Source organism: Puntigrus tetrazona, chromosome 12, assembly GCF_018831695.1.
Source record: "Puntigrus tetrazona isolate hp1 chromosome 12, ASM1883169v1, whole genome shotgun sequence".
Lineage (NCBI taxonomy): Eukaryota > Metazoa > Chordata > Actinopteri > Cypriniformes > Cyprinidae > Puntigrus > Puntigrus tetrazona.
This window is the reverse complement of record NC_056710.1, coordinates 451,929-478,275: the sequence shown is the minus strand read 5'-3', so window position 1 is coordinate 478,275 and position 26,347 is coordinate 451,929. Positions and strand designations below refer to the sequence as shown.

The window sequence follows — 26,347 nt, the reverse complement described above, 5'->3', positions numbered from 1 at the left end:
TTCCGAAGCTACAACCCAGGGCACCACTTCTTCCGAAGCTACAACCCTTGGCACCTCTACTGTGGAAAGTACAACCTTGGGCACCACAATCTCTGAAGCTACTACCCTTGGCACCACTTCTTCCGAAGCTACAACCCAGGGCACCACTTCTTCCGAAGCTACAACCCAGGGCACCACTTCTTCCGAAGCTACAACCCTTGGCACCACTTCTTCCGAAGCTACAACCCTTGGCACCTCTACTGTGGAAAGTACAACCCTCGGCACCACTTCTTCCGAAGCTACAACCCTTGGCACCTCTACTGTGGAAAGTACAACTTTGGGCACCACTTCTTCTGAAGCTACTACCCAGGGCACCACTTCTTCTGAAGGTACCCTTGGCACCACTTCTTCCGAAGCTACTACCCTTGGCACCTCTACTGTGGAAAGTACAACCTTGGGCACCACTTCTTCCGAAGCTACTACCCTTGGCACCTCTACTGTGGAAAGTACAAGCTTGGGCACCACTTCTTCCGAAGCTACTGCCCTTGGCACCTCTACTATGGGAAGTACAAGCTTGGGCACCACTTCTTCCGAAGCTACTGCCCTTGGCACCTCTACTATGGGAAGTACAAGCTTGGGCACCACTTCTTCCGAAGCTACAACCCAGGGCACCACTTCTTCCGAAGCTACAACCCAGGGCACTTCTACTGTGGAAAGTACAACCCTTAGCTCCACTTCTTCTGAAGCTACTACCCTGGGCACCACTTCTTCTGAAGCTACTACCCTGGGCACCACTTCTTCTGAAGCTACTACCCTGGGCACCACTTCTTCTGAAGCTACTACCCTGGGCACCACTTCTTCCGAAGCTACAACCCTTGGTACCACTACGTCTGAAGCTACTACCCAGGGCACCTCTACTGTGGAAAGTACAACCCTTAGCTCCACTTCTTCTGAAGCTACTACCCTGGGCACCACTTCTTCCGAAGCTACAACCCTTGGCACCACTACGTCTGAAGCTACTACCCAGGGCACCTCTACTGTGGAAAGTACAACCCTTGGCTCCACTTCTTCTGAAGCTACTACCCTGGGCACCACTTCTTCCGAAGCTACTACCCTGGGCACCACTTCGTCTGAAGCTACTACCCAGGGCACCTCTACTGTGGAAAGTACAACTTTGGGCACCACTTCTTCCGAAGCTACTACCCAGGGCACTTCTACTGTGGAAAGTACAACCTTGGGCACCACTTCTTCCGAAGCTACTACACTTGGCACCTCTACTGTGGAAAGTACAACCTTGGGCACCACTTCTTCCGAAGCTACTACCCTTGGCACCTCTACTGTGGAAAATACAACCTTGGGCACCACTTCTTCCGAAGCTACTACCCTTGGCACCTCTACTGTGGAAAGTACAACCATTGGCTCCACTTCTTCCGAAGCTACTACCCTGGGCACCACTTCTTCTGAAGCTACTACCCAGGGCACCTCTACTGTGGAAAGTACAACCTTGGGCACCACTTCTTCCGAAGCTACTACCCTTGGCACCACTTCTTCTGAAGGTACCCTTGGCACCACTTCTTCCGAAGCTACTACCCTTGGCACCTCTACTGTGGAAAGTACAACCTTGGGCACCACTTCTTCCGAAGCTACTACCCTTGGCACCACTTCTTCTGAAGCTACTACCCTTGGCACCACTTCTTCTGAAGCTACTACCCAGGGCACCACTTCTTCTGAAGCTACTACCCAGGGCACCACTTCTTCTGAAGCTACTACCCTAGGCACCACTTCTTCTGAAGCTACTACCCTTGGCACCACTTCTTCTGAAGCTACTACTCTTGGCACCACTTCTTCCGAAGCTACTACCCTGGGCACCTCTACTGTGGAAAGTACAACTTTATGCACCACATCGTCTGAAGCTACTACCCAGGGCACCTCTACTGTGGAAAGTACAACGTTGGGTACCACTTCCTCTGAAGCTACAACACAGGGCACCACTTATTCCGAAGCTACTACCCTTGGCACCACTTCGTCTGAAGCTACTACCCTTGGCACCACGTCTTCCGAAGCTACTACCCTTGGCACCTCCACTGTAGAAAGTACAAGCTTGGGTACCACTTCTTCTGAAGCTACTACCCTTGGCACCTCCACTGTGGAAAGTACAACCTTGGGCACCACTTCTTCTGAAGCTACTACCCTAGGTACCTCTACTGTGGAAAGTACAACCTTGGGCACCACTTCTTCCGAAGCTACTACCCTTGGCACCACGTCTTCAGAAGCTACTACCCTTGGCTCCTCTACAGTGGAAAGTACAACCTTGGGCATTTCTACTGTGGAAAGTACAACCCTGGGCACCACGTCTTCTGAAGCTACTACCCTTGGCACCACGTCTTCTGAAGCTACTACCCTTGGCACCACGTCTTCTGAAGCTACTACCCTTGGCATTTCTACTGTGGAAAGTACAACCCTGGGCACCACGTCTTCTGAAGCTACTACCCTTGGCACCACGTCTTCTGAAGCTACTACCCTTGGCACCACGTCTTCTAAAGCTACTACCCTTGGCTCCTCTACTGTGGAAAGTACAACCTTGGGCACCACTTCTTCGGAAGCTACAACCCAGGGCACCACTTCTTCTGAAGCTACTACCCTTGGCACCACTTCTACTGAAGCTACTACCCTTGGCACTTCTACTGTGGAAAGTACAACCCTTGGCTCCACTTCTTCTGAAGCTACTACCCTTGGCACCTCTACTGTGGAAAGTACAACCCTTGGCTCCACGTCTTCCGAAGCTACTACCCTGGCCACCACTTCTTCCGAAGCTACTACCCTGGCCACCACTTCTTCCGAAGCTACTACCCTTGGCACCACTTCTTCTGAAGCTACTACCCTTGGCACCACTTCTTCTGAAGCTACTACCCTTGGCACCACGTCTTCTGAAGCTACTACCCTTGGCACCACGTCTTCTGAAGCTACTACCTTTGGCACCACGTCTTCTGAAGCTACTACTATTGGCACTTCTACTGTGGAAAGTACAACCTTGGGCACCACTTCTTCCGAAGCTACTACCCTTGGCACCACGTCTTCTGAAGCTACTACCCTTGGCACCTCTACTGTGGAAAGTACAACCCTTGGCTCCACTTCTTCCGAAGCTACTACCTTGGGCACCACTTCTTCCGAAGCTACTACCCTTGGCACCTCTACTGTGGAAAGTACAACCTTGGGCACCACTTCTTCCGAAGCTACTACCCTTGGCACCTCTACTGTGGAAAGTACAACCTTGGGCACCACTTCTTCCGAAACTACTACTATTGGCACCTCTACTGTGGAAAGTACAACCTTGGGCACCACTTCTTCGGAAGCTACAACCCAGGGCACCACTTCTTCGGTAGCTACTACCCTTGGCACCTCTACTGTGGAAAGTACAACCTTGGGCACCACGTCTTCTGAAGCTACTACTATTGGCACTTCTACTGTGGAAAGTACAACCTTGGGCACCACGTTTTCTGAAGCTACTACCCTTGGCACCACGTCTTCTGAAGCTACTACCCTTGGCACCACATCTTCTGAAGCTACTACCCTTGGCACCACAACTTCTGAAGCTACTACCCTTGGCACCACATCTTCTGAAGCTACTACCCTTGGCTCCACTTCTTCCGAAGCTACTACCCTTGGCTCCACTTCTTCCGAAGCTACTACCCTGGGCACCACTTCTTCCAAAGCTACAACCTTGGGCACCACTTCGTCCGAAGCTACTACCTTCGGAACCTCTACTGTGGAAAGTACAACCTTGGGCACCACATCGTCTGAAGCTACTACCCTGGGCACCACTTCTTCCGAAGCTACTACCCTGGGCACCACTTCTTCCGAAGCTACTACCCTTGGCACCACATCTTCCGAAGCTACTACTCTTGGCACCACTTCTTCTGAAGCTACTACCCTTGGCACCTCTACTGTGGAAAGTACAACCTTGGGCACAACGTCTTCTGAAGCTACTACCCTTGGCACCACGTCTTCTGAAGCTACTACCCTTGGCACTTCTACTGTGGAAAGTACAACCCTGGGCTCCACTTCTTCCGAAGCTACTACCCTTGGCACCACTTCTTCCGAAGCTACTACCCTGAGCACCACTTCTTCCGAAGCTACTACCCTGGGCACCACTTCTTCCGCAGCTACTACCCTGGGCTCCACTTCTTCCGAAGCTACTACCCTGGGCTCCACTTCTTCCGAAGCTACTATCCTTGGCTCCTCTACTGTGGAAAGTACAACGTTGGGCATTTCTACTGTGGAAAGTACAACCCTGGGCTCCACTTCTTCCGAAGCTACTACCCTTGGCACCACTTCTTCTGAAGCTACTACTCTTGGCACCACTTCTTCCGAAGCTACTACCCAGGGCACCACTTCTTCTGAAGCTACTACCCAGGGCACCACTTCTTCCGAAGCTACTACCCTTGGCACCACTTCGTCTGAAGCTACTACCCTTGGCACCACATCTTCCGAAGCTACTACCCTTGGCACCTCTACTGTGGAAAGTACAACCTTGGGCACCACTTCTTCGGAAGCTACAACCCAGGGCACCACTTCTTCGGAAGCTACAACCCAGGGCACCACTTCTTCCGAAGCTACTACCCTTGGCACCACTTCGTCTGAAGCTACTACCCTTGGCACCTCTACTGTGGAAAGTACAACCTTGGGCACCACTTCTTCTGAAGCTACTACCCTTGGCACCTCTACTGTGGGAAGTACAACCTTGGGCACCACGTCTTCTGAAGCTACTACCCTTGGCACCACGTCTTCTGAAGCTACTACCCTTGGCACCACATTTTCTGAAGCTTCTACCCTTGACACCACATCTTCTGAAGCTACTACCCTTGGCTCCACTTCTTCTGAAGCTACTACCCTTGGCACCTCTACTGTGGAAAGTACAACCTTGGGCACCACGTCTTCCGAAGCTACTACCCTGGGCACCACGTCTTCCGAAGCTACTACCCTGGCCACCACTTCTTCCGAAGCTACTACCCTTGGCACTACTTCTTCCGAAGCTACTACCCTTGGTACCACGTCTTCTGAAGCTACTACCCTTGGCACCTCTACTGTGGAAAGTACAACCTTGGGCACCACTTCTTCCGAAGCTACTACCCTTGGCACCTCTACTGTGGAAAGTACAACCTTGGGCACCACTTCTTCGGAAGCTTCTACCCTTGGCACCACATCTTCTGAAGCTACTACCCTTGGCTCCACTTCTTCTGAAGCTACTACCCCTGGCTCCACTTCTTCCGAAGCTACTACCCTTGGCTCCACTTCTTCCGAAGCTCCTACCCTTGGCTCCACGTCTTCCGAAGCTACAACCCTTGGCACTTCTACTGTGGAAAGTACAACCTTGGGCTCCACTTCTTCCGAAGCTACTACCCTGGGCTCCACTTCTTCCGAAGCTACTACCCTTGGCACCCCGTCTTCTGAAGCTACTACCCTTGGCACTTCTACTGTGGAAAGTACAACCCTGGGCACCACTTCTTCTGAAGCTACTACCCTTGGCACCACATCTTCTGAAGCTACTACCCTTGGCACCACGTCTTCTGAAGCTACTACCCTTGGCACTTCTACTGTGGAAAGTACAACCCTGGGCTCCACTTCTTCCGAAGCTACTACCCTGGGCACCACTTCTTCCGAAGCTACTACCCTGGGCACCACTTCATCCGAAGCTACTACTCTTGGCACCACTTCTTCCGAAGCTACTATCCTGGGCACCACTACTGTGGAAAGTACAACTTTGGGCACCACATCGTCTGAAGCTACTACCCAGGGCACCTCTACTGTGGAAAGTACAACCTTGAGTACCACTTCTTCCGAAGCTACTACCCTTGGCGCCACTTCTTCTGAAGCTACTACCCTTGGCACCACTTCGTCTGAAGGTACTACCCTTGGCACCACGTCTTCCGGAGCTACTACCCTTGGCACCTCCACTGTGAAAAGTACAACCTTGGGCACCACTTCTTCTGAAGCTACTACCCTTGGCACCTCTACTGTGGAAAGTACAACCTTGGGCACCACTTCTTCCGAAGCTACTACCCTTGGCACCACGTCTTCAGAAGGTACTACCCTTGGCTTCTCTACTGTGGAAAGTACAACCCTGGGCACCACGTCTTCTGAAGCTACTACCCTTGGCACCACGTCTTCTGAAGCTACTACCCTTGGCACTTCTACTGTGGAAAGTACAACCCTGGGCTCCACTTCTTCCGAAGCTACTACCCTTGGCACCACTTCTTCTGAAGCTACTACCCTTGGCACCACTTCTTCTGAAGCTACTACCCTGGGCACCTCTACTGTGGAAAGTACAACTTTGGGCACCACATCGTCTGAAGCTACTACCCTGGGCACCTCTACTGTGGAAAGTACAACCTTGGGTACCACTTCTTCTGAAGCTACTACCCAGGGCACCACTTCTTCCAGGCTATTACCCTTGGCACCTCCACTGTGGAAAGTACAACCTTGGGCACCACTTCTTCTGAAGCTACTACCCTTGGCACCTCTACTGTGGAAAGTACAACCTTGGGCACCACTTCTTCTGAAGCTACTACCCTTGGCACCTCTACTGTGGAAAGTACAACCTTGGGTACCACTTCTTCTGAAGCTACTACCCAGGGCACCACTTCTTCTGAAGCTACTACCCAGGGCACCACTTCTTCCGAAGCTACTACCCAGGGCACCACTTCTTCCGAAGCTACTACCCAGGGCACCACTTCTTCCGAAGCTACTACCCTTGGCGCCACTTCTTCCAAAGCTACAACCCAAGGCACCACTTCGTCTGAAGCTACTACCCTTGGCACCACGTCTTCCGAAGCTATTACCCTTGGCACCTCCACTGTGGAAAGTACAACCTTGGGCACCACTTCTTCTGAAGCTACTACCCTTGGCACCTCTACTGTGGAAAGTACAACCTTGGGCACCACTTCTTCTGAAGCTACTACCCTTGGCATCTCTACTGTGGAAAGTACAACCTTGGGCACCACTTCTTCCGAAGCTACTACCCTTGGCTCCACGTCTTCCGAAGCTACTACCCTTGGCACCACGTCTTCCGAAGCTACTACCCTTGGCACCACGTCTTCTGAAGCTACTACCCTTGGCACCACGTCTTCAGAAGCTACTACCCTTGGCTCCTCTACTGTGGAAAGTACAACCTTGGGCACTTCTACTGTGGAAAGTACAACCCTGGGCACCACGTCTTCTGAAGCTACTACCCTTGGCACTTCAACTGTGGAAAGTACAACCCTGGGCTCCATCTCTTCCGAAGCTACTACCCTTGGCACGACTTCTTCCGAAGCTACTACCCTTGGCACCACTTCTTCCGAAGCTACTACCCTGGGCACCACTTCTTCCGAAGCTACTACCCTGGGCACCACTTCTTCCGAAGCTACTACCCTGGGCACCACTTCTTCCGAAGCTACTACCCTGGGCACCACATCGTCTGAAGCTACTACCCTTGGCACCACGTCTTCTGAAGCTACTACCCTGGGCACCTCTACTGTGGAAAGTACAACCTTGGGCACCACTTCTTCTGAAGCTACTACCCTTGGCACCTCTACTGTGGAAAGTACAACCTTGGGCACCACTTCTTCCGAAGCTACTACCCTTGGCACCACTTCTTCCGAAGCTACTACCCTTGGCACCACTTCTTCCGAAGCTACTACCCTTGGCACCACGTCTTCCGAAGCTACTACCCTTGGCACCACTTCTTCTGAAGCTAGTACCCTTGGCACCTCTACTGTGGAAAGTACAACTTTGGGCACCACATCGTCTGAAGCTACAACACAGGGCACCACTTCTTCTGAAGCTACTACCCAGGGCACCACTTCTTCCGAAGCTACCACCCTTGGCGCCACTTCTTCCGAAGCTACTACCCTTGGCGCCACTTCGTCTGAAGCTACTTCCCTTGGCGCCACTTCTTCCGAAGCTACTACCCTTGGCACCTCCACTGTGGAAAGTACAACCTTGGGCACCACTTCTTCTGAAGCTACTACCCTTGGCACCTCTACTGTGGAAAGTACAACCTTGGGCACCACTTCTTCCGAAGCTACTACCCTTGGCACCACTTCTTCCGAAGCTACTACCCTTGGCACCACGTCTTCAGAAGCTACTACCCTTGGCTCCTCTACTGTGGAAAGTACAACCTTGGGCACCACTTCTTCTGAAGCTACTACCCTTGGCACCTCTACTGTGAAAAGTACAACCTTGGGCACCACTTCTTCCGAAGCTACTACCCTTGGCACCACTTCTTCCGAAGCTACTACCCTTGGCACCACGTCTTCCGAAGCTCCTACCCTTGGCGCCACGTCTTCCGAAGCTACTACCCTTGGCACCACGTCTTCTGAAGCTACTACCCTTGGCACCACTTCTTCTGAAGCTACTACCCTTGGCACTTCTACTGTGGAAAGTACAACCTTGGGCACCACTTCTTCCGAAGCTACTACCTTTGGCACCACTTCTTCCGAAGCTACTACCCTTGGCACCACGTCTTCTGAAGCTACTTCTCTTGGCACCACTTCTTCCGAAGCTACTACCCTGGGCACCACTTCTTCTGAAGCTACTACCCTGGGCACCTCTACTGTGGAAAGTACAACTTTGGGCACCACATCGTCTGAAGCTACTACCCAGGGCACCTCTACTGTGGAAAGTACAACACAGGGAACCACTTCTTCTGAAGCTACAACACAGGGAACCACTTCTTCTGAAGCTACTACCCAGGGCACCACTTCTTCTGAAGCTACTACCCTTGGCGCCACTTCTTCCGAAGCTACTACCCTTGGCACTTCTACTGTGGAAAGTACAACCTTGGGCACCACGTCTTCCGAAGCTACTACCCTTGGCTCCACGTCTTCCGAAGCTACTACCCTTGGCACCACGTCTTCGGAAGCTACTACCCTTGGCACCACGTCTTCCGAAGCTACTACCCTTGGCACCACGTCTTCTGAAGCTACTACCCTTGGCACTTCTACTGTGGAAAGTACAACCTTGGGCACCACTTCTTCCGGAGCTACTACCCTTGGCACCACTTCTTCCGAAGCTACTACCCTTGGCACCACGTCTTCTGAAGCTACTACCCTTGGCGCCACTTCTTCCGGAGCTACTACCCTTGGCGCCACTTCTTCCGAAGCTACTACCCTTGGCGCCACTTCTTCCGAAGCTACTACCCTTGGCACCTCCACTATGGAAAGTACAACTTTGGGCACCACTTCTTCTGAAGCTACTACCCTTGGCATCACGTCTTCAGAAGCTACTACCCTTGGCTCCTCTACTGTGGAAAGTACAACCTTGGGCACCACTTCTTCGGAAGCTACTACCCTTGGCACCACTTCTTCGGAAGCTACAACCCAGGGCACCACTTCTTCGGAAGCTACTACCCTTGGCACCTCTACTGTGGAAAGTACAACCTTGGGCACTACGTCTTCTGAAGCTACTACCCTTGGCTCCACGTCTTCCGAAGCTACTACCCTTGGCGCCACGTCTTCTGAAGCTACTACCCTTGGCACCACGTCTTCCGAAGCTACTACCCTTGGCACCACGTCTTCCGAAGCTACTACCCTTGGCACCACGTCTTCTGAAGCTACTACTATTGGCACCTCTACTGTGGAAAGTACAACCTTGGGCACCACGTCTTCTGAAGCTACTACCCTTGGCACCACGTCTTCCGAAGCTACTACCCTTGGCACTTCTACTGTGGAAAGTACAACCTTGGGCACCACGTCTTCTGAAGCTACTACTCTTGGCACTTCTACTGTGGAAAGAACAACCTTTGGCTCCACTTCTTCCGAAGCTACTACCCTGGGCACCACTTCTTCCGAAGCTACTACCCTTGGCACCTCTACTGTGGAAAGTACAACCTTAGGCACCACTTCTTCCGAAGCTACTACTATTGGCACCTCTACTGTGGAAAGTACAACCTTGGGCACCACTTCTTCTGAAGCTACTACCCAGGGCACCACTTCTTCTGAAGCTACTACCCAGGGCACCACTTCTTCTGAAGCTACTACCCAGGGAACCACTTCTTCTGAAGCTACTACCCAGGCCACCACATCTTCTGAAGCTACTACCCTTGGCACCACATCTTCTGAAGCTACTACTATTGGCACCACGTCTTCTGAAGCTACTACTATTGGCACCTCTACTGTGGAAAGTGCAACCTTGGGCACTACTTCTTCTGAAGCTACTACCCAGGGCACCACTTCTTCCGAAGCTACTACCCAGGGCACCACTTCTTCCGAAGCTACTACCCTTGGCACCACTTCTTCCAAAGCTACTACCCTTGGCACCACATCTTCCGAAGCTACTACCTTTGGCTCCTCTACTGTGGAAAGTACAACCTTGGGCACCACTTCTTCTGAAGCTACTACCCTTGGCACCACGTCTTCCGAAGCTACTACCCTTGGCACCTCTACTGTGGAAAGTACAACCTTAGGCACCACTTCTTCCGAAGCTACTACTATTGGCACCTCTACTGTGGAAAGTACAACCTTGGGCACCACTTCTTCTGAAGCTACTACCCAGGGCACCACTTCTTCTGAAGCTACTACCCAGGGCACCACGTCTTCCGAAGCTACTACCCTTGGCACCACGTCTTCCGAAGCTACTACCCTTGGCACTTCTACTGTGGAAAATACAACTCTTGGCTCCACTTCTTCTGAAGCTACTACCCTGGGCACCACTTCTTCCGAAGCTACTACCCTTGGCACCACGTTTTCCGAAGCTACTACCCTTGGCACTTCGACTGTGGAAAGTACAACCCTTGGCTCCACTTCTTCCGAAGCTACTACTCTTGGCACCACGTCTTCAGAAGCTACTACCCTTGGCTCCTCTACTGTGGAAAGTACAACCTTGGGCACCACTTCTTCCGAAGCTACTACCCTAGGCGCCACTTCTTCGGAAGCTACAACCCAGGGCACCACTTCTTCGGAAGCTACTACCCTTGGCACCTTTACTGTGGAAAGAACAACCTTGGGCACCACGTCTTCTGAAGCTACTACCCTTGGCTCCAAGTCTTCTGAAGCTACTACCCTTGGCACCACTTCTTCTGAAGCTACTACCCTTGGTACTTCTACTGTGGAAAGTACAACCCTTGGCTCCACTTCTTCTGAAGCTATTACCTTTGGCACCTCTACTGTGGAAAGTACAACCTTGGGCACCACGTCTTCTGAAGCTACTACCCTTGGCTCCACGTCTTCCGAAGCTACTACCCTTGGCACCACTTCTTCCGAAGCTACTACCCTTGGCACCACTTCTTCCGAAGCTACTACCCTTGGCACCACGTCTTCTGAAGCTACTACTATTGGCACCTCTATTGTGGAAAGTACAACCTTGGGCACCACGTCTTCTGAAGCTACTACCCTTGGCACCACGTCTTCTGAAGCTACTACCCTTGGCACCACGTCTTCCGAAGCTACTACCCTTGGCACCACGACTGCCGAAGCTACTACCCTTGGCACTTCTACTGTGGAAAGTACAACCTTGGGCACCACGTCTTCTGAAGCTACTACCCTTGGCACCACGCCTTCTGAAGCTACTACCCTTGGCACTTCTACTGTGGAAAGTACAACCCTTGGCTCCACTTCTTCTGAAGCTACTACCCAGGGCACCACTTCTTCCGAAGCTACTACCCTTGGCACCACGTCTTCCGAAGCTACTACCCTTGGCACCTCTACTGTGGAAAGTACAACCTTGGGCACCACTTCTTCTGAAGCTACTACCCAGGGCACCACAGCTTCGGAAGCTACTACCCAGGGCACCACAGCTTCGGAAGCTACTACTATTGGCACCTCTACTGTGGAAAGTACAACCTTGGGCACCACTTCTTCCGAAGCTACTACTATTGGCACCTCTACTGTGGAAAGTACAATCTTGGGCACCACTTCTTCTGAAGCTACTACCCTTGGCACCACGTCTTCTGAAGCTACTACAAAGGGCACCACTTCTTTTGAAGCTACTACCCAGGGCACCACTTCTTCTGAAGCTACTACCCAGGGCACCACTTCTTCTGAAGCTACTACCCAGGGCACCACTTCTTCCGAAGCTACTACCCAGGGCACCACTTCTTCCGAAGCTACTACCCTTGGCACCACGTCTTCTGAAGCTACTACCCTTGGCACCTCGTCTTCCGAAGCTACTACCCAGGGCACCTCTACTGTGGAAAGTACAACCTTGGGCACCACTTCTTCCGAAGCTACTACCCTTGGCACCACTTCTTTGGAAGCTACAACCCAGGGCACCACTTCTTCTGAAGCTACTACCCAGGGCACCACTTCTTCCGGAGCTACTACCCTTGGCACCACTTCTTCCGGCTACTACCCTTGGCACCACGTCTTTGAAGCTACTACCCTTGGCACCACGTCTTCTGAAGCTACTACCCTTGGCACCACGTCTTCTGAAGCTACTACCCAGGGCACCACAGCTTCGGAAGCTACTACTATTGGCACCTCTACTGTGGAAAGTACAACCTTGGGCACCACTTCTTCCGAAGCTACTACTATTGGCACCTCTACTGTGGAAAGTACAATCTTGGGCACCACTTCTTCTGAAGCTACTACCCTTGGCACCACGTCTTCTGAAGCTACTACAAAGGGCACCACTTCTTTTGAAGCTACTACCCAGGGCACCACTTCTTCTGAAGCTACTACCCAGGGCACCACTTCTTCCGAAGCTACTACCCAGGGCACCACTTCTTCCGAAGCTACTACCCTTGGCACCACGTCTTCTGAAGCTACTACCCTTGGCACCTCGTCTTCCGAAGCTACTACCCAGGGCACCTCTACTGTGGAAAGTACAACCTTGGGCACCACTTCTTCCGAAGCTACTACCCTTGGCACCACTTCTTTGGAAGCTACAACCCAGGGCACCACTTCTTCTGAAGCTACTACCCAGGGCACCACTTCTTCCGAAGCTACTACCCTTGGCACCACTTCTTCCGAAGCTACTACCCTTGGCACCACGTCTTCTGAAGCTACTACCCAGGGCACCACTTCTTTTAAAGCTACTACCCTTGGCACCACGTCTTCTGAAGCTACTACCCTTGGCACTTCTACTGTGGAAAGTACAACCCTTGGCTCCACTTCTTCCGAAGCTACTACCCTGGGCACCACGGCTTCCGAAGCTACTACCCTGGGCACCACGTCTTCCGAAGCTACTACCCTGGGCACCACGTCTTCCGAAGCTACTACCCTTGGCACCACTTCTTCTGAAGCTACTACCCTTGGCACCTCTACTGTGGAAAGTACAACCTTGGGCACCACTTCTTCTGAAGCTACTACTATTGGCACCTCTACTGTGGAAAGTACAACCTTGGGCACCACTTCTTCCGAAGCTACTACTATTGGCACCTCTACTGTGGAAAGTACAACCCTTGGCTCCACTTCTTCGGAGCTACTACCCTTGGCACCACTTCTTCGGAAGCTACAACCCAGGGCACCTCTTCTTCTGAAGCTACTACCCTTGGCACCTCTACTGTGGAAAGTACAACCTTGGGCACCACTTCTTCTGAAGCTACTACCCTTGGCACCTCTACTGTGGAAAGTACAACCTTGGGCACCACGTCTTCCGAAGCTACTACCCTTGGCCCCACGTCTTCGAAGCTACTACCCTTGGCACTTCTACTGTGGAAAGTACAACCCTTGGCTCCACTTCTTCCGGCTACTACCCTTGGCACCACGTCTTCCGGCTACTACCCTTGGCACCACGTCTTCGAAGCTACTGCCCTTGGCACTTCTACTGTGGAAAGTACAACCTTGGGCACCACGTCTTCTGGAAGCTACTACCCTTGGCACCACGTCTTCTGAAGCTACTACTCTTGGCACTTCTATTGTGGAAAGTACAACCCTTGGCTCCACTTCTTCCGAAGCTACTACCCTTGGCACTTCTACTGTGGAAAGTACAACCCTGGGCACCACGTCTTCCGAAGCTACTACCCTGGGCACCACGTCTTCTTCCGGCTACTACCCTGGGCACCACGTCTTCCGGCTACTACCCTGGGCACCACTTCTTCCGGTTACTACCCTGGGCACCACTTCTTCCGGTTACTACCCTGGGCACCACTTCTTCCGGCTACTACCCTGGGCTCCACTTCTTCCGGCTACTACCCTTGGCACCACTTCTTCCGGCTACTACCCTTGGCACCACGCCTTCTGAAGCTACTACTATTGGCACCTCTACTGTGGAAAGTACAACCTTGGGCACCACTTCTTCCGAAGCTACTACTATTGGCACCTCTACTGTGGAAAGTACAACCCTTGGCTCCACTTCTTCCGAAGCTACTACCCTTGGCACCACGTCTTCTGAAGCTACTACCCTTGGCACCACGTCTTCTGAAGCTACTACCCTTGGCACCACGTCTTCTGAAGCTACTACCCTTGGCACCACGCCTTCCGAGCTACTACCCTTGGCACCTCTACTGTGGAAAGTACAACCTTGGGCACCACTTCTTCCGGCTACTACCCTTGGCACCACTTCTTCGAGCTACAACCCAGGGCACCACTTCTTCTGAAGCTACTACCTTTGGCACCTCTTCTGTGGAAAGTACAACCTTGGGCACCACGTCTTCCGAAGCTACTACCCTTGGCACCACTTCTTCTAAAGCTACTACCCTTGGCACTTCTACTGTGGAAAGTACAACCTTGGGCACCACGTCTTCTGAAGCTACTACCCTTGGCACCACGTCTTCCGAAGCTACTACCCTTGGCACCACGCCTTCCGGCTACTACCCTTGGCTCCACTTCTTCCGGCTACTACCCAGGGCACCACGCCTTCCAAGCTACTACCCTTGGCTCCACTTCTTCCGGCTACTACCCTTGGCACTTCTACTGTGGAAAGTACAACCTTGGGCACCACTTCTTCCGAAGCTACTACTATTGGCACCTTTACTGTGGAAAGTACAACCTTGAGCACCACTTCTTCCGAAGCTACTACCCTTGGCACCTCTACTGTGGAAAGTACAACCTTGGGCACCACTTCTTCCGAAGCTACTACCCTTGGCACCACTTCTTCCGAAGCTACACCCCAGGGCACCACGTCTTCTGAAGCTACTACCCTTGGCACTTCTACTGTGGAAAGTACAACCTTGGGCACCACTTCTTCCGAAGCTACTACTATTGGCACCTCTACTGTGGAAAGTACAACCCTTGGCTCCACTTCTTCCGAAGCTACTACCCTGGGCACCACTTCTTCTGAAGCTACTACCCTTGGCACCACGTCTTCTGAAGCTACTACCCTTGGCACCACTTCTTCTGAAGCTACTACCCAGGGCACCACTTCTTCTGAAGCTACTACCCAGGGCACCACTTCTTCTGAATCTACTACCCAGGGCACCACGTCTTCCGAAGCTACTACCCAGGGCACCACGTCTTCCGAAGCTACTACCCTAGGCACCACGTCTTCCGAAGCTACTACCCTTGGCTCCTCTTCTGTGGAAAGTACAACCTTGGGCACCACTTCTTCTGAAGCTACTACCCTTGGCACCTCTACTGTGGAAAGTAAAACCTTGGGCACCACTTCTTCCGAAGCTACTACCCTTGGCACCCGCGTCTTCCGGGCTACTACCCTTGGCACTTCTACTGTGGAAAGTACAACTTTGGGCACCACGTCTTCTGAAGCTACTACCCTTGGCACCACGTCTTCCGAAGCTACTACCCTTGGCACCACGTCTTCCGAAGCTACTACCCTTGGCTCCTCTACTGTGGAAAGTACAACCTTGGGTACCACTTCTTCTGAAGCTACTACCCTTGGCACCTCTACTGTGGAAAGTACAACCTTGGGCACCACTTCTTCCGAAGCTACTACCCTTGGCACCACTTCTTCCGAATCTACAACCCAGGGTACCACTTCTTCTGAAGCTACTACCCTTGGCACCTCTACTGTGGAAAGTACAACCTTGGGCACCACGTCTTCTGAAGCTACTACCCTTGGCACCACGTCTTCTGAAGCTACTACCCTTGGCACCACGTCTTCTGAAGCTACTACCCTTGGCACTTCTACTGTGGAAAGTACAACCCTTGGCTCCACTTCTTCTGAAGCTACTACCCTGGGCACCACGTCTTCCGAAGCTACTACCCTTGGCACCACGTCTTCCGGAGCTACTACCCTTGGCACTTCTACTGTGGAAAGTACAACCCTTGGCTCCACTTCTTCCGAAGCTACTACCCTGGGCACCACTTCTTCCGAAGCTACTACCCTTGGCACCACGTCTTCCGAAGCTACTACCCTTGGCACCACGTCTTCCGAAGCTACTACCCAGGGCACCACGTCTTCCGAAGCTACTACCCTTGGCACCACATCTTCCGAAGCTACTACCCTTGGCTCCTCTACTGTGGAAAGTACAACCTTGGGCACCACTTCTTCCGTAGCTACTACCCTTGGCACCACTTCTTCGGAAGCTACAACAACCCAGGGCACCACTTCTTCTGAAGCTACTACCCTTGGCACCTCTACTGTGGAAAGTACAACCTTGGGCACGACGTTTTCTGAAGCTACTACCCTTGGCACCACGTCTTCTGAAGCTACTACCCTTGGCACTTCTACTGTGGAAAGTACAACCCTTGGCTCCACTTCTTCTGAAGCTACTACCCTGGGCACCACGTCTTCCGAAGCTACTACCCTTGGCACCACGTCTTCCGGCTACTACCCTGGGCTCCTCTACTGTGGAGTACAACCTTGGGTACCACTTCTTCTGAAGCTACTACCCTTGGCACCTCTACTGTGGAAAGTACAACCTTGGGCAGCACTTCTTCCGAAGCTACTACCCTTGGCACCACTTCTTCGGAAGCTACAACCCAGGGCACCACTTCTTCTGAAGCTACTACCCTTGGCACCTCTACTGTGGAAAGTACAACCTTGGGCACCACGTCTTCTGAAGCTCCTACCCTTGGCACCACGTCTTCTGAAGCTACTACCCTTGGCACTTCTACTGTGGAAAGTACAACCTTGGGCACCACGTCTTCTGAAGCTACTACCCTTGGCACCACGTCTTCTGAAGCTACTACCCTTGGCACTTCTACTGTGGAAAGTACAACCCTTGGCTCCACTTCTTCCGAAGCTTCTACCCTTGGCACCACGTCTTCCGAAGCTACTACCCTTGGCACCACGTCTTCCGAAGCTACTACCCTGGGCACCACTTCTTCCGAAGCTACTACCCTTGGCTCCACTTCTTCCGAAGCTACTACCCTTGGCACCACGTCTTCTGAAGCTACTACTATTGGCACCTCTACTGTGGAAAGTACAACCTTGGGCACCACTTCTTCCGAAGCTACTACTATTGGCACCTCTACTGTGGAAAGTACAACCCTTGGCTCCACTTCTTCCGAAGCTACTACCCTGGGCACCACTTCTTCTGAAGCTACTACCCTTGGCACCACGTCTTCTGAAGCTACTACCCTTGGCACCACTTCTTCTGAAGCTACTACCCAGGGCACCAGTTCTTCTGAAGCTACTACCCAGGGCACCACGTCTTCCGAAGCTACTACCCTAGGCACCACGTCTTCCGAAGCTACTACCCATGGCACCACGTCTTCCGAAGCTACTACCCTTGGCTCCTCTACTGTGGAAAGTACAACCTTGGGCACCACTTCTTCTGAAGCTACTACCCTTGGCACCTCTACTGTGGAAAGTACAACCTTGGGCACCACTTCTTCTGAAGCTACTACCCTTGGCACCTCTACTGTGGAAAGTACAACATTGGGCACCACTTCTTCTGAAGCTACTACCCTTGGCACCTCTACTGTGGAAAGTACAACCTTGGGCACCACTTCTTCTGAAGCTACTACTACCCTTGGCACCTCTACTGTGGAAAGTACAACCTTGGGCACCACTTCTTCTGAAGCTACTACCCTTGGCACCTCTACTGTGGAAAGTACAACCTTGGGCACCACTTCTTCCGAAGCTACAACCCATGGCACCACTTCTTCCGAAGCTACAACCCAGTGCACCACTTCTTCTGAAGCTACTACCCTTGGCACCTCTTCTGTGGAAAGTACAACCTTGGGCACCACTTCTTCCGAAGCTACTACCTTTGGCACCACTTCTTCCTTGGCACCACTTCTTCCGGCTACAACCCAGGGCACCACTTCTTCTGAAGCTACTACCCTTGGCACCTCTACTGTGGAAAGTACAACCTTGGGCACCACGTCTTCCGAAGCTACTACCCTTGGCACCACGTCTTCCGGAGCTACTACCCTTGGCACTTCTACTGTGGAAAGTACAACCGTTGGCTCCACTTCTTCCGGCTACTACCCTTGGCACCACGTCTTCCGGCTACTACCCTTGGCACCACGTCTTCGAAGCTACTACCTTGGCACCACGTCTTTCCGGCTACTACCCAGGGCACCACTTCTTCCGTTACTACCCTTGGCACCACGTCTTCCGAAGCTACTACCCTTGGCACTTCTACTGTGGAAAGTACAACCCTTGGCTCCACTTCTTCCGAAGCTTCTACCCTGGGCACCACTTCTTCCGAAGCTACTACCCTGGGCACCACTTCTTCGAAGCTACTACCCTTGGCTCCACTTCTTCCGGCTACTACCCTTGGCACCACTTCTTCCGAAGCTACTACCCTTGGCACCACGTCTTCCGGCTACTACCCTTGGCACCACGTCTTCTGAAGCTACTACTATTGGCACCTCTACTGTGGAAAGTACAACCTTGGGCACCACTTCTTCCGAAGCTACTACTATTGGCACCTCTACTGTGGAAAGTACAACCCTTGGCTCCACTTCTTCCCGGTTACTACCCTGGGCACCACTTCTTCTGAAGCTACTACCCTGGGCACCACTTCTTCTGAAGCTACTACCCTTGGCACCACGTCTTCTGAAGCTACTACCCTTGGCACCACTTCTTCTGAAGCTACTACCCAGGGCACCACTTCTTCCGAAGCTACTACCCTAGGCACCACTTCTTCCGAAGCTACTACCCTAGGCACCACGTCTTCCGAAGCTACTACCCTTGGCTCCTCTACTGTGGAAAGTACAACCTTGGGCACCACTTCTTCTGAAGCTACTACCCTTGGCACCTCTACTGTGGAAAGTACAACCTTGGGCACCACTTCTTCTGAAGCTACTACCCTTGGCACCTCTACGGTGGAAAGTACAACCTTGGGCACCACTTCTTCCAAAGCTACAACCCATGGCACCACTTCTTTGGCTACAACCCAGGGCACCACTTCTTCTGAAGCTACTACCCTTGGCACTTCTACTGTGGAAAGTACAACTTTGGGCACCACGTCTTCCGAAGCTACTACCCTTGGCACCACGTCTTCCGAAGCTACTACCCTTGGCTCTTCTACTGTGGAAAGTACAACCTTGGGTACTACTTCTTCTGAAGCTACTACCCTTGGCACCTCTACTGTGGAAAGTACAACCTTGGGCACCACTTCTTCGGAAGCTACTACCCTTGGCACCACTTCTTCGGAAGCTACAACCCAGGGCACCACTTCTTCTGAAGCTACTACCCTTGGCACCTCTACTGTGGAAAGTACAACCTTGGGCACCACGTCTTCTGAAGCTACTACCCTTGGCACCTCTACTGTGGAAAGTACAACCTTGGGCACCACGTCTTCTGAAGCTACTACCCTTGGCACTTCTACTGTGGAAAGTACAACCTTTGCCTCCACTTCTTCTGAAGCTACTACCCTGGGCACCACGTCTTCCGAAGCTACTACCCTTGGCACCACGTCTTCCGAAGCTACTACCCTTGGCACTTCTACTGTGGAAAGTACAACCCTTGGCTCCACTTCTTCCGAAGCTACTACCCTGGGTACCACTTCTTCCGAAGCTACTACCCTGGGTACCACTTCTTCCGAAGCTACTACCCTTGGCACCACGTCTTCCGAAGCTACTACCCAGGGCACCACTTCTTCCGGCTACTACCCTTGGCACCACGTCTTCCGAGCTACTACCCTTGGCACCACGTCTTCCGAAGCTACTACCCAGGGCACCACTTCTTCCGAAGCTACTACCCTTGGCACCACGTCTTCTGAAGCTACTACCCTTGGCACCACGTCTTCTGAAGCTACTACCCTTGGCACTTCTACTGTGGAAAGTACAACCCTTGGCACCACGTCTTCCGAAGCTACTACCCAGGGCACCACTTCTTCCGAAGCTACTACCCAGGGCACCACTTCTTCCGAAGCTACTACCCAGGGCACCACTTCTTCCGAAGCTACTACCCTTGGCACCACGTCTTCTGAAGCTACTACTATTGGCACCTCTACTGTGGAAAGTACAACCCTTGGCTCCACTTCTTCCGAAGCTACTACCCTGGGCACCACTTCTTCCGAAGCTACTACCCTGGGCACCACTTCTTCTGAAGCTACTACCCTTGGCACCACTTCTTCTGAAGCTACTACCCAGGGCACCACTTCTTCTGAAGCTACTACCCAGGGCACCACTTCTTCCGAAGCTACTACCCTAGGCACCACGTCTTCCGAAGCTACTACCCTTGGCACCACGTCTTCCGAAGCTACTACCCTTGGCTCCTCTACTGTGGAAAGTACAACCTTGGGCACCACTTCTTCTGAAGCTACTACCCTTGGCACCTCTACTGTGGAAAGTACAACCTTGGGCACCACTTCTTCTGAAGCTACTACCCTTGGCACCTCTACTGTGGAAAGTACAACCTTGGGCACCACTTCTTCCGAAGCTACAACCCATGGCACCACTTCTTCCGAAGCTACAACCCAGGGCACCACTTCTTCTGAAGCTACTACCCTTGGCACCTCTTCTGTGGAAAGTACAACCTTGGGCACCACGTCTTCCGAAGCTACTACCCTTGGCACCACGTCTTCTGAAGCTACTACCCTTGGCACCTCTTCTGTGGAAAGTACAACCTTGGGCACCACGTCTTCCGAAGCTACTACCCTTGGCACCACTTCTTCTGAAGCTACTACCCTTGGCACCACGTCTTCTGAAGCTACTACTATTGGCACGTCTACTGTGGAAAGTACAACCTTGGGCACCACTTCTTCCGAAGCTACTACTATTGGCACCTCTACTGTGGAAAGTACAACCCTTGGCTCCACTTCTTCCGAAGCTACTACCCTTGGCACTACTTCTTCTGAAGCTACTACCCAGGGCACCACTTCTTCCGAAGCTACTACCCTTGGCACCACGTCTTCTGAAGCTACTACCCAGGGTACCACTTCTTCTGAAGCTACTACCCAGGGCACCACTTCTTCCGAAGCTACTACCCAGGGCACCACTTCTTCCGAAGCTACTACCCAGGGCACCACTTCTTCCGAAGCTACTACCCTAGGCACCACGTCTTCCGAAGCTACTACCCTTGGCTCCTCTACTGTGGAAAGTACAACCTTGGGCACCACTTCTTCTGAAGCTACTACCCTTGGCACCTCTACTGTGGAAGAGTACAACCTTGGGCACCACTTCTTCTGAAGCTACTACCCTTGGCACCTCTACTGTGGAAAGTACAACCTTGGGCACCACTTCTTCCGAAGCTACAACCCATGGCACCACTTCTTCCGAAGCTACAATCCAGGGCACCACTTCTTCTGAAGCTACTACCCTTGGCACCACGTCTTCTGAAGCTACTACCCTTGGCACCTCTTCTGTGGAAAGTACAACCTTGGGCACCACGTCTTCCGAAGCTACTACCCTTGGCACCACGTCTTCTGAAGCTACTACCCTTGGCACTTCTACTGTGGAAAGTACAACTTTGGGCACCACGTCTTCCGAAGCTACTACCCTTGGCACCACTTCTTCTGAAGCTACTACTCTTGGCACCACGTCTTCCGAAGCTACTACCCTTGGCACTTCCACTGTGGAAAGTACAACTTTGGGCACCACGTCTTCCGAAGCTACTACCCTTGGCACCACTTCTTCTGAAGCTACTACCCTTGGCACCACTTCTTCTGAAGCTACTACCCTTGGCACCACGTCTTCTGAAGCTACTACCCTTGGCACTTCTACTGTGGAAAGTACAACCCTTGGCTCCACTTCTTCCGAAGCTACTACCCTTGGCACCACGTCTTCTGAAGCTACTACCCAGGGCACCACTTCTTCTGAAGCTACTACCCAGGGCACCACTTCTTCTGAAGCTACTACCCAGGGCACCACTTCTTCCGAAGCTACTACCCTTGGCACCACGTCTTCCGAAGCTACTACCCTTGGCACCACGTCTTCCGAAGCTACTACCCTTGGCACCACGTCTTCCGAAGCTACTACCCTTGGCTCCTCTACTGTGGAAAGTACAACCTTGGGCACCACTTCTTCTGAAGCTACTACACTTGGCACCTCTACTATGGAAAGTACAACCTTGGGCACCACTTCTTCTGAATCTGCTACCCTTGGCACCTCTACTGTGGAAAGTACAACCTTGGGCACCACTTCTTCCGAAGCTACTACCCTTGGCACCACGTCTTCTGAAGCTACTACCCTTGGCACTTCTACTGTGGAAAGTACAACTTTGGGCACCACGTCTTCCGAAGCTACTACTCTTGGCACCACGTCTTCCGAAGCTACTACCCTTGGCACTTCTACTGTGGAAAGTACAACTTTGGGCACCACGTCTTCCGAAGCTACTACCCTTGGCACCACTTCTTCTGAAGCTACTACCCTTGGCACCACTTCTTCTGAAGCTACTACCCTTGGCACCACGTCTTCTGAAGCTACTACCCTTGGCACTTCTACTGTGGAAAGTACAACCCTTGGCTCCACTTCTTCCGAAGCTACTACCCAGGGCACCACGTCTTCTGAAGCTACTACCCAGGGCACCACTTCTTCTGAAGCTACTACCCAGGGCACCACTTCTTCTGAAGCTACTACCCAGGGCACCACTTCTTCCGAAGCTACTACCCTTGGCACCACGTCTTCCGAAGCTACTACCCTTGGCTCCTCTACTGTGGAAAGTACAACCTTGGGCACCACTTCTTCTGAAGCTACTACCCTTGGCACCTCTACTGTGGAAAGTACAACCTTGGGCACCACTTCTTCCGAAGCTACTACCCAGGGCACCACTTCTTCCGAAGCTACTACCCAGGGAACCACTTCTTCCGAAGCTACTACCCTTGGCACCACGTCTTCCGAAGCTACTACCCTTGGCACCACGTCTTCCGAAGCTACTACCCTTGGCTCCTCTACTGTGGAAAGTACAACCTTGGGCACCACTTCTTCTGAAGCTACTACACTTGGCACCTCTACTGTGGAAAGTACAACCTTGGGCACCACTTCTTCTGAAGCTACTACCCTTGGCACCTCTACTGTGGAAAGTACAACCTTGGGCACCACTTCTTCCGAAGCTACTACCCTTGGCACCACGTCTTCTGAAGCTACTACCCTTGGCACTTCTACTGTGGAAAGTACAACTTTGGGCACCACGTCTTCCGAAGCTACTACTCTTGGCACCACGTCTTCCGAAGCTACTACCCTTGGCACTTCTACTGTGGAAAGTACAACTTTGGGCACCACGAAAGCTACCTTACCCTTGGCACCACTTCTTCTGAAGCTACTACCCTTGGCACCACGTCTTCTGAAGCTACTACCCTTGGCACTTCTACTGTGGAAAGTACAACTTTGGGCACCACGCTTCTTCGAAGTTACTACTCTTGGCACCGCGTCTTCGAAGCTACTACCCTTGGCACTTCTACTGTGGAAAGTACAACTTTGGGCACCACGTCTTCCGAAGCTACTACCCTTGGCACCACTTCTTCTGAAGCTACTACCCTTGGCACCACGTCTTCTGAAGCTACTACCCTTGGCACTTCTACTGTGGAAAGTACAACCCTTGGCTCCACTTCTTCCGAAGCTACTACCCAGGGCACCACTTCTTCGGCTACTACCCAGGGCACCACTTCTTCCGGCTACTACCCTTGGCACCACTTCTTCCGGCTACTACCCTTGGCACCACTTCTTCCGAAGCTACTACCCTTGGCACCACGTCTTCCGAAGCTACTACCCTTGGCTCCTCTACTGTGGAAAGTACAACCTTGGGCACCACTTCTTCTGAAGCTACTACACTTGGCACCTCTACTGTGGAAAGTACAACCTTGGGCACCACTTCTTCTGAAGCTACTACCCTTGGCACCACGTCTTCCGAAGCTACTACCCTTGGCACCACGTCTTCCGAAGCTACTACCCTTGGCACTTCTACTGTGGAAAGTACAACCCTTGGCTCCACTTCTTCCGAAGCTACTACCCTGGGCACCACTTCTTCCGAAGCTACTACCCTTGGCACCACGTCTTCCGAAGCTACTACCCTTGGCACCACGTCTTCCGAAGCTACTACCCAGGGCACCACGTCTTCCGAAGCTACTACCCTTGGCACCACGTCTTCTGAAGCTACTACCCTTGGCACCACGTCTTCCGAAGCTACTACCCTTGGCTCCTCTACTGTGGAAAGTACAACCTTGGGTACCACTTCTTCTGAAGCTACTACCCTTGGCACCTCTACTGTGGAAAGTACAACCTTGGGCACCACTTCTTCCGAAGCTACTACCCTTGGCACCACTTCTTCGGAAGCTACAACCCAGGGCACCACTTCTTCTGAAGCTACTACCCTTGGCACCTCTACTGTGGAAAGTACAACCTTGGGCACCACGTCTTCTGAAGCTCCTACCCTTGGCACCACGTCTTCTGAAGCTACTACCCTTGGCACTTCTACTGTGGAAAGTACAACCTTGGGCACCACGTCTTCTGAAGCTACTACCCTTGGCACCACGTTTTCTGAAGCTACTACCCTTGGCACTTCTACTGTGGAAAGTACAACCCTTGGCTCCACTTCTTCCGAAGCTTCTACCCTTGGCACCACGTCTTCCGAAGCTACTACCCTTGGCACCACGTCTTCCGAAGCTACTACCCTGGGCACCACTTCTTCCGAAGCTACTACCCTTGGCTCCACTTCTTCCGAAGCTACTACCCTTGGCACCACGTCTTCTGAAGCTACTACTATTGGCACCTCTACTGTGGAAAGTACAACCTTGGGCACCACTTCTTCCGAAGCTACTACTATTGGCACCTCTACTGTGGAAAGTACAACCCTTGGCTCCACTTCTTCCGAAGCTACTACCCTGGGCACCACTTCTTCTGAAGCTACTACCCTTGGCACCACGTCTTCTGAAGCTACTACCCTTGGCACCACTTCTTCTGAAGCTACTACCCAGGGCACCAGTTCTTCTGAAGCTACTACCCAGGGCACCACTTCTTCCGAAGCTACTACCCTAGGCACCACGTCTTCCGAAGCTACTACCCATGGCACCACGTCTTCCGAAGCTACTACCCTTGGCTCCTCTACTGTGGAAAGTACAACCTTGGGCACCACTTCTTCAAAGAGCTACTACCCTTGGCACCTCTACTGTGGAAAGTACAACCTTGGGCACCACTTCTTCTGAAGCTACTACCCTTGGCACCTCTACTGTGGAAAGTACAACATTGGGCACCACTTCTTCTGAAGGTACTACCCTTGGCACCTCTACTGTGGAAAGTACAACCTTGGGCACCACTTCTTCTGAAGGTACTACCCTTGGCACCTCTACTGTGGAAAGTACAACCTTGGGCACCACTTCTTCTGAAGCTACTACCCTTGGCACCTCTACTGTGGAAAGTACAACCTTGGGCACCACTTCTTCCGAAGCTACAACCCTTGGCACCTCTACTGTGGAAAGTACAACCTTGGGCACCACTTCTTCCGAAGCTACAACCCATGGCACCACTTCTTCCGAAGCTACAACCCAGGGCACCACTTCTTCTGAAGCTACTACCCTTGGCACCTCTTCTGTGGAAAGTACAACCTTGGGCACCACTTCTTCCGAAGCTACTACCCTTGGCACCACTTCTTCCGAAGCTACAACCCAGGGCACCACTTCTTCTGAAGCTACTACCCTTGGCACCTCTACTGTGGAAAGTACAACCTTGGGCACCACGTCTTCCGAAGCTACTACCCTTGGCACCACGTCTTCCGAAGCTACTACCCTTGGCACTTCTACTGTGGAAAGTACAACCGTTGGCTCCACTTCTTCCGAAGCTACTACCCTTGGCACCACGTCTTCCGAAGCTACTACCCTTGGCACCACGTCTTCCGAAGCTACTACCCAGGGCACCACTTCTTCCGAAGCTACTACCCTTGGCACCACGTCTTCCGAAGCTACTACCCTTGGCACTTCTACTGTGGAAAGTACAACCCTTGGCTCCACTTCTTCCGAAGCTTCTACCCTGGGCACCACTTCTTCCGAAGCTACTACCCTTGGCACCACGTCTTCGGAAGCTACTACCCTGGGCACCACTTCTTCCGAAGCTACTACCCTTGGCACCACTTCTTCCGAAGCTACTACCCTTGGCACCACGTCTTCCGAAGCTACTACCCTTGGCACCACGTCTTCTGAAGCTACTACTATTGGCACCTCTAC

The 26,347-nt window shown here is 52.4% G+C and overlaps 1 protein-coding gene across 1 annotated transcript; it reads left to right on the top strand.

Annotated features, from left to right (window-relative positions):
* Positions 1-736: 736 nt before the first annotated feature.
* LOC122355758 (mucin-22-like) lies at positions 737-8,433 on the top strand (the record flags this gene model as incomplete). The annotated part of the gene is made up of 7 exons (XM_043254322.1): positions 737-784; positions 1,904-2,101; positions 2,882-2,944; positions 3,872-3,925; positions 4,895-4,945; positions 7,621-7,989; positions 8,134-8,433. Coding segments are annotated over 7 exons (1,083 nt in total), but the record flags the coding sequence as incomplete, so codon positions are not given.
* Between the last annotated feature and the right edge of the window lie 17,914 nt (positions 8,434-26,347).